The 8,763-nt window shown below is 37.7% G+C and overlaps 1 protein-coding gene across 1 annotated transcript in view; it reads right to left on the bottom strand.

Moving 5' to 3' along the window:
* VSIG4 (V-set and immunoglobulin domain containing 4) overlaps positions 1–8,763 on the bottom strand; it is a 32,101-nt gene that overhangs the window by 6,065 nt on the left and 17,273 nt on the right. The window contains exons 4-5 of the mRNA XM_007958362.1: positions 1,808–1,870; positions 1,212–1,289 (exon numbers count right to left, since the gene is read on the bottom strand). Of these exons, the coding sequence (XP_007956553.1) occupies positions 1,212–1,289; positions 1,808–1,870 (141 nt within the window). The remainder of the gene's footprint in view (positions 1–1,211; positions 1,290–1,807; positions 1,871–8,763) is intronic.

The following is an 8,763-nucleotide window of genomic DNA, read 5'->3' as shown; positions in this document are numbered from 1 at the left end:
CATCTGTTTGTTGAAATATCTCAATCGGTATGCCATCAATTCCCGGAGCCTTGTTCTTCGCCAGTTCTTTCATTGCAAAACTACTTAGCACCAACCAATTAAAATGTATGCCTACTTAGACCTTAACTAAAAGTTTGACACAAGGAGATAGATCAGGTGGCAGGAATGCATAGGAAAGAAACACACAGGGAAGAGGTAACCACAAGGAGTAAGTGGGAAGAGAGTTATTACATTATGGGGATTGCAATCAATGCCATGAAACAAAATGTGTATGAACTGCTGTATGGAAAATGAATTTGCTCTGTAAACTTTCACCCAAATCACAATTTAAAAAAAAAGTTTGAAATGACAGTCAATAAAACTTTTATTAAGGGACATGGAATGCTCTGAAGAGTCCTGATGACCAGTCCAAGTGATAATGAGCAGCTAAGGGGGTTAAAAGAAACAGCTAATTATCAACTGGTATGAAAATAGCATTGTATTAATGTCTTATCAGTGGATGCCAGTTGACAATCAGCTCCAGGTGAAATACAGAAAAAAATTTCTTTTTAGCTTTTGAATCTCTGAGACTAATTTAGGAATCCTGGAGACTTTGGAGGACTGATAAATCAGCTACAGGCTTGCAGAGCTCTGGTTAAGAGCCCAAATAGTGATACTTTGATATTACCCTTACCTGACCCAATTCTAGCTTCTCTTGGAGATACGGTCAAGGCCATGATTGTATCCTTATTCTTACTCAGCATGTTTGGAAAGCATATTACTATGGCAACACGGTACTTAATCACAATTCAGCCAGTGATTTCAACCCTCTCTAGTAGGGGTTGAACAATCTGGGACTCACTGTCATGGCAGCAAGTATGCTCTTTAAACAAAATATAACTTGATTCCATTCTTGTCTTGTGCCCCTCAACCTTACCTTCAGATCTGCAGGCCAGCACTTAAGTCCCTGCTTGAACTCTATTTGTACAAACAGGAGAAAAATTATTGGATATAATCTAAGAGCACCTACCCTTCCCATTTGTACCACACTTATTTTAGTCATCCCTGGATCTGTATCTCTCCCTCTCAACCATCACCCAGACCATTCAACTTCAGGGTTCTTGATCATTGCTGGTCACACAGCATTTAATGGTTTTGAGAGTTGAATGCCAGTGAACAGTGTGTATAGTGGGAAGGTTCAGGAAAGAGAGAAGTCTTGACATTACCCTTACCTGGCCCAGCACTGGTCTCCTCAAGGTAACCATCACCTTCAGTGGTCCAGCCCAAGAATGAGTTTGCTGTGGATATTGCTGTGACAACAGAGAATTAGAGTCAGAGTCTTCTCTTCCAGTTAAGAGTTGTGGGTTGAGGGGTGGGTGCAAAGTTGGAGACCTTCTCTGGCATCTGTACTGGGCTTTGTGGTGAAGTATATTATGGGGTGAAGTAAACTAGTTTATTTCTCTTAGGGGTGGAAGGTGGGTAGAGGCCTATAGATGGAAGTACCATACCCAAAATCACAAAGTATATCAGAGTAGGAGAAGGATGGAAATCTATTTCCATTTTCCACTTTTCCCATGGACGTATTCTAACTCTCTCTTTCCTTTTGCTTCAGAAGTATTCACAAAAATAATGTATATTAATTATTGCACTTATTCACTACCATTAACTCTTTGCTATCTTTCTTTCTCTGAATTCCTTTACTGTCATTTTCTCTGTGACAATCCCAGTGACCTCTTAGTTTCCTATCCATTGGAATTGAGTTTCTTCCCATGGCTTCCATGACATCATTCAAGGCCTCTCCTGTCCCTTGACTCCAAGTATAACTCACATTCCAAGGGAGATGGCATAGTTGTAGGTGCCTCAGTATTGGTCTTAAGAAGCTTTGAGGATTCTGCAAGGAATAAAAAGAGCTCCGTCAAAGGCCTTAGTACCCTTGAGCAAAGATTTGGATGTCCTAGGAAAAGTGGAAAGTACATAAAACTCAGGGATGTCCATACCCAGATATGTCTCAGCACTTCCCTCATGATGCTGATAAGTCCTGCATTGCTTGTTAATCCTTCACACATCAGTGTGGCTTGAATTGTGTCCCACAAATTATGTGTTGGAATTCTAACCCCTATGCTTGTGGATATAAACCTATTTGAAATAGATGTTTCTGTGTTATGCTAATGAGACCATATACGTGTAGGTAGCTCTTACACCTATTCATTTTTGAGATATTAAAAGATCACATTAAGCACAGAGAAGGGAGGAGAAGATACATATGATATGGAGATTGCCAAGAAATCAAAGAATGTTGGATCTATGGAAACTGGAAGAGATTTTCCACAAGAGACAACAGAAATAAAGGCTTCCCTTGAGCTGGTGTCCTGAATTTAGACTTCTAACATCCTAAACTTAGAAAATAAATTTGTGTTCTTTTAAACCACCTACTTGTAGTATTTCTGTTACAGCAACACTGAGAAATTAAGAAAGGCAGAATTCTTAGGTCAATAGACACCTTCTAGGAATCTGTAGCTAGGGTTCAGAAGGTCTGTAAACCTAGATGGGAAAATATATTTTTTATTTTTACTAACTTCTAAATAAAATGTAGTGATATATTTTCCTGAGAGGGACATGGGAAGGATCTGAAGATAAGGACACAATGCATGATGTCAGCAAAAGTGATGGTGTAATAATCTCCTAAAATTCACACTTTCATAAAATCAGTAAAAAGAGTGGCCAAATTTGTTAGAACCTTTTTTTTTTCCCTCACAACTCTAAATGTTAGTCAAATGCTCTCAGCAACTTGAGGAGCATTTGTGGAAAAAATAATCTCACTCTCAGCAAGAACAGCAAGCTACATTGTATTTCTATTTCCCCTCCTCAGTTTTGTAAATAGAATTCCAGTTCCAGATACCAGAGAGCACAGAACAGATCTAATTTTCCCACAAATTGTCATTACATGACCTGTCTGATGGTCACCTAAAAGATCTGACTTAAAAGACTTGTCTTTATGGGTCACCGCTTGCTAAAAAGCTTCTTCTGGGTGTGGGAAATTTGTTGCATGGTTGCACTGGACAATGAATAACACTGGGGAAAACAATAGGCTAATCAGAAAACTTAAAAGGAAAAACTAAAGAATGAGATTTTCATGAAATTTTGAAAAACTCCAAGACATTCCTTGGAGTGTAAAAGAGTAGACACATGTATATACATGCTCAGAGAAAATCTGAGAAAGTCTTAAGCTCTCACTTCTTGATATTCTTGAGGCTTGGTGTAAGTAGAAGTAAAAGTTGTTGAAGAATTGTAAATTGCCTAGCCAAATGTTGAAGATGGACATCAACAGGCACATAGAACATCTGGGTAAAGACTGGGAAATGTATTGGTTCCAGGTATTAAGGAAATATCTTTCTAGTCATTTTCTGACTGTTAAGTTCATTCAGTAGAGTGGTTATGCATGACAAAGAACTCTGAATATACCTTATTAGTTAAGAAAAATCACTAAATAAACAATTGCTGCAACAAACAGCACCAACAGAAAATCCAAGTGATTATAATTACAGAGTCTCCACATTACATTATTTTAAAATTCGAGTTTTCCACAACAACAGCAAAAAAAAAAAAAAAAAATGAGACATGTAAATCAACTAGAATATATATCTGGCTTGCCTAGATATCGTACTCAGAAACCCAAGCAGGGGTCGCTATGAGTCAGAAGCAACTTGAAGGCAGTGCATTTGTTTTTTCTTTTTTTAGAGAAAGATGTTAAATGAGCTATTTTAAACCAATTCAAATAAGTAAAGGGAATCACATCTAAAGAGCTAAAAGGAAGAATGAGAACAATGTTTCACTAAATAGAGAATATCAATAAAGAGACAGAAATGATAAAAATAAATCAAGTAGAAATCCATGAGTTGAAAAGGACAATAACTGAGAGGAAAAATTCACTAGAAGTCTTGAAAGCCAGTTTGAAAAGGCATAATAAAGACTAAGTGAACTTGAAGATAAGTCTTTTTAAATTATCCAGTCTGAGGAACAGAAAGAAAATTAAAGAAAAATGAACAGAGCCTCAGAGACCTGTGGGACACTATCAAGTGTACCAACATAAGCAAAATTTCAGTCTTACAAGGAGAAGAGAGAAAGAAATGGCCAGAAAGAATATTTGAAGTGGTTCAAACCCACCAGCCACTCCTCGGAAGGAAGGTTGGGCAATCTACTTCCATAGTGATACTGCCTTGGAAACTCAAGGAGGGGTCACTATGATTCGGGTTCGACTTGACAGCAATGAGTTTGAGTGTTAAAAGAAGTCACAATTTGATGGAAAACATTAATCTATATGTGAATAAAGCTCAATTAATTCCAAATAGGATCAGCTAAAATATGCACACATTGTAGTTAAAAGCCAAATATAAAGACCAAATCTTGAAAGCATCAAGAGGGAAACAACTCATTATGTACAAAACTAAAAAAAAAAAAAAAAGAAAAGAAAAGAAAAGAAACCCACTGCTGTTGAGTAGTTGGATTCGACTCATAGCAACCCCTCCGTGGGTTTCTGAGGCAGTATTTCTACAGAAGTAGATTGCCCAACCTTCCTTCCGAGGAGTGGCTGGTGAGTTTGAACCCCTAGCCTTCTGTTTATCAGTCAAATGCCTTAGACACTATGCCACCAGAGTTCTGCATTATGTACAGGGGAGCCCCAATAAGATTAACAGCTGATTTCTCATCAGAAACCATGGAAGCCAGAAGGCAATGGAATGAGATAAAGTTATGAAAGATAAAAACCAAGAATCTTCCTTCAAAAATAAAAGAGTAATGAAAACAATACAAGATAAACAACACAACAACTGAGAGTGTTTGTCATTAACACACCTGACCTATGTTGTTGTTGTTGTTATGTGCCGTCGAGTCGACCCCGACTCATAGTGACCCCTCCTTGGGTTTCCGAGGCAGTATCACTACGGAAGTAGGATTGCCCAACCTTCCTTCCGAGGAGTGGCTGGTGGGTTTGAACCGCCAGCCTTCTGGTTAGCAGTCAAGTGCCTTAGGCACTATGCTACCAGAGCTCCTACCTGACCTATAGTAAATACTAAAGGAAGTTTTTAAGGATGAAAGGAAAGGACACTAGATAGTAATTCTAATAACCAACATGAAGAAATAAAGAGCACGTGTAAAGGTAAATTGCATAGTTATATATAAAGAATGTATAATTGTATTTCTGTTTGTAATTTTATTTCAAAATCTTATTTCAAAAACACCTGCAAAAAACAATAATTATAATGTATAAACATACAATTTGTAATAATGACAGCACAAAGTCGGGGATAACAGAGCTAAATAGTAGCAAAACTTTGTATACTATTGAAATTAATTTGGTATGAGTAACATGAAGGGACACAAGGGAGGATCCTCACTGGAGAGAATCCTGTTTTGCTTGTGGATCTGTGGAAGAGGGTATGGGAGAGGATGCTTTTATGACTGCAAAATTCTTCCCCATATTACCATATTACTTCTTTCACTTTGTTTTTCATACATGGTGTAGTGATCCTAGGACCAAGATTGCAAATATGAGTAATGGAAGCTGGGATAATTCTCAAAAAGATGTAACAGTGAACGTGTGGGCTAAGGGAGAGGCACTTGCTGAGCTAATATTGTTGCTGAAAATCTAGACCACTATAATAGCCAAACCTAATGAGTAGGAATCTACTTGATGGAAAAGGATTTTGATTTTTTTTTTTTTGCCTTTTTGTTAATGTCCTTTCCAAAGGTGGAAAAATTTTGTAATGAAATAAATAGATGAGTTATACAATACTCATTATGTTAATACCTCAAGAGAGGCTCAAAGCAAAATAATAATATTGTCTCTTAGCTAAGTTACACCAGATGCTTGGAAAGGTGAAGCCAAGACAACACATGCTTGTTGAATCTGACAAGATCAGATGGAAGCCTTCAGAAAACCAGAGTGACCTTAGTCTGGGAAAAGTTTTTACTAGACTGTATGATGATAAAAGGGGCTCTGGTGGCACTGTGGGTAGGGCATTTGGCTGCTAACCAGAAGGTCACCAGTTCAAACTCACCAGCCACTCTGTGGAAGAAGATGAGGCAATCTACTTCCATAAACATTTACAGCCTTGGAAACCCTATAGAGATAGCTATGAGTTGGAATCAGCTCAATGGCAGTGGGTTTATATGGTGATAGGGAGCTCTGGTGGCACTGTGGTTAAAAAGCATTGGGCTGCTGGTTAGAACCCACTAGCCACTCCACAGGAGAAAGATGAGGCAGTGTGCTTTTGTAAATATTTCCAGGGTTGGAAACTCTATGGAGAAATTCCTATAGCGTCACCATGAGTTGGAATTGACTCAGTGGCAGTGGGTCTTATATGACAATAGACTGATGTTAATTGTTAATGACTGATTGAAGACTCTAGTGATATGCCAGTATCTTTTGACTCTTATTTTTCAGGTTATGGTATAACACTGTTGAATACTGGTGTTGATGGTCAAATGTATGGGGAGGAGAGAGAAACCCTCTAAATGTTAGGTGTACAAAAAAACACATACCAAAAGTACAGAGGGTGCAATGTGGGGTAAAGTTCCTAGTTTTACATTAAATAAGGTGGTTTTTGTCCTTTGCTGTGGAGAAATAACCCTTGGTGTGATTGGGGTACTTGGTCTGGGACTTCCAGGCCACACTTGAGAATATGTGCTGGTAAGTAGGAGTTGACCAGACCAGAAAAGACTCACCTGGGAGGCCAATATCAGTTAGTATCAGGAGGCATGATTTAGTCTATCATGCAGGGCTGCCTGATAAAAGCCCTGAACATGGAAACTCACAGTGCTTCCTGGTTGATAAAAAAGTATCTGCTCTCAGAAGGGTAGTGCATCCCTTGGGACATGGGAGGGTCATATTGGAAACCTCCCAGAGAAGAGAGAATATTTCTCAATTCATTTTATGTACATTGATACAAAAGCACACAAAAACATCAAAATGAAAGAAAACTATGGACCAATTGGACTGTCGTATTTGCACTGGGCAAATCTGCTGCAAAAGACCTCTTTAAAGTGCTGAAGAGCAAAGATGTCTCTTTGAAGACTAAAGTGCACCTAACCCAAGCCATGGGGTTTTCCATGACCTCATATGCATGTGAAAGCTGCACAATGAATAAGGAAGAACAAAGAAGAGTTGATGCTTTGAGTTGTAGTGCTGGTGAACAATAATGCCAGAAGAACTAACAAAGAAAAAGAAAGCAAAGATACAAATAACAGCAATAACAAATGAAATGTGTGATGTCACAACAAAACCAACTGAAATAAAAATGGTAATAAAGAATGCTATGAGTAACAGTACTAAAAGAAATTTGAATGCCTGGAAGAAGTGGATAAATTTCTAGAAACACATGACCTAACTAAACTCACACAGACTGAGTTATAAAATTGGTACAGACTCAAAACAAAGAAGAAACGGATCAAGTCATTAAAAAATCTCCCAACAAAATCTCCCAACAACAACATGAAAAGTTCTGGCCCAGATGCTTCACTTGTGAATTCTTCCAAATATTCAGAGAAGAGCTGATATGAAAAGTTCTACTCAAACTATTCCATAATATAGAAAAGAATGGAATACATTTGAATTCATTGTATCAACCAAATATAACCCTGATACGAAAGCCAAGCAAAGCCATCACTAAAAGAGAAAATTACAGAAAAATATCCCTCATGAACATAGATACAAAAATCCTCAACAAAATCCTAGCCAATAAAATCCAATACCATATAAAAAAATAATAAATCATGACTATGTGGGATTCATACCAGGTATACAAGTATAATTCAACATTAGAAAAACAATCAACATGATCATAAAATTTATGGAGAAAAAGAATTTGATAAAATCCATTGCTGAGGAAAACTCTTAGCAAAATAAAAATCGAAGGGAAATTCCTCAACCTAAGGAGCTCTGCTGGCATAGTGCCTAAGGCAGTTGACTATGAACCAGAAAGCTGGTGGTTCAGACCCAACAGCCACTCCTCAGAAGGAAAATTGGACAATCTACTTCCATAGAGATACTGCCTCAGAAACCCAAAGAGGGGTTGCTATGAGTCAGATATGACTCAAAGGTAGTGAGTAATTTAGAGTATAAACCCTAAATCAATGGACAGCATTACTCTCGATGAAGAGAGAATGAAAGAATTCCCCTTGTGAATGGGAACCATAAAAGGATGCCCTCTGTCACCATTCCTATTCAACATTGTTTTGAAAATCCTAGACAGTGTAGTCAGGTATGACACATAAATGAAAAACATTCACACTCCTAAGGAAGAAGTAGATCTATTCCTACTTGCACATGATGTGATCCTATAAATAGAAAATACCAGAAACTCAGCAATAAAACTACTGCTACTAATAGAAAGATTAGCAAAGTGGCAGGGTACAATATCAACATACAAAAATTAATTGGATTCCTCTACAACAAAAAAGAGAACTCTGAAAAGGAGATAAGATAAAATACTTAGGAATATACTTAACCAGAGACAGAAAAACTTATAAAGACAACTAGAAAACACTGAAGTCAATAAAAACCTACATAAATGGAAGAACATACTACTCTCATGGATAGGAAGTAATAACATTGGGAAAATGTCAATGCAACCAAAAGCTATCTGTCGATAAACAATCCCAATCCAGATCCCATCATCATTCTTCAAAGACATGGAAAAACCAATCACTAAGCTCTGGTAGCATAGTGGCTAAAGCACTTGACTGCTAACCAGAAGGCTGGCGGTTCAAACCCACCAGCCACTCCTC

The sequence above is a fragment of the Orycteropus afer genome, unplaced genomic scaffold, assembly GCF_000298275.1.
Source record: "Orycteropus afer afer isolate SDZICR_OR568_19922 unplaced genomic scaffold, OryAfe1.0 scaffold00945, whole genome shotgun sequence".
Taxonomy (NCBI): domain Eukaryota; kingdom Metazoa; phylum Chordata; class Mammalia; order Tubulidentata; family Orycteropodidae; genus Orycteropus; species Orycteropus afer.
Note: the sequence above shows the minus strand (reverse complement) of the source record. Positions and strands in the feature narration are given on the sequence as shown.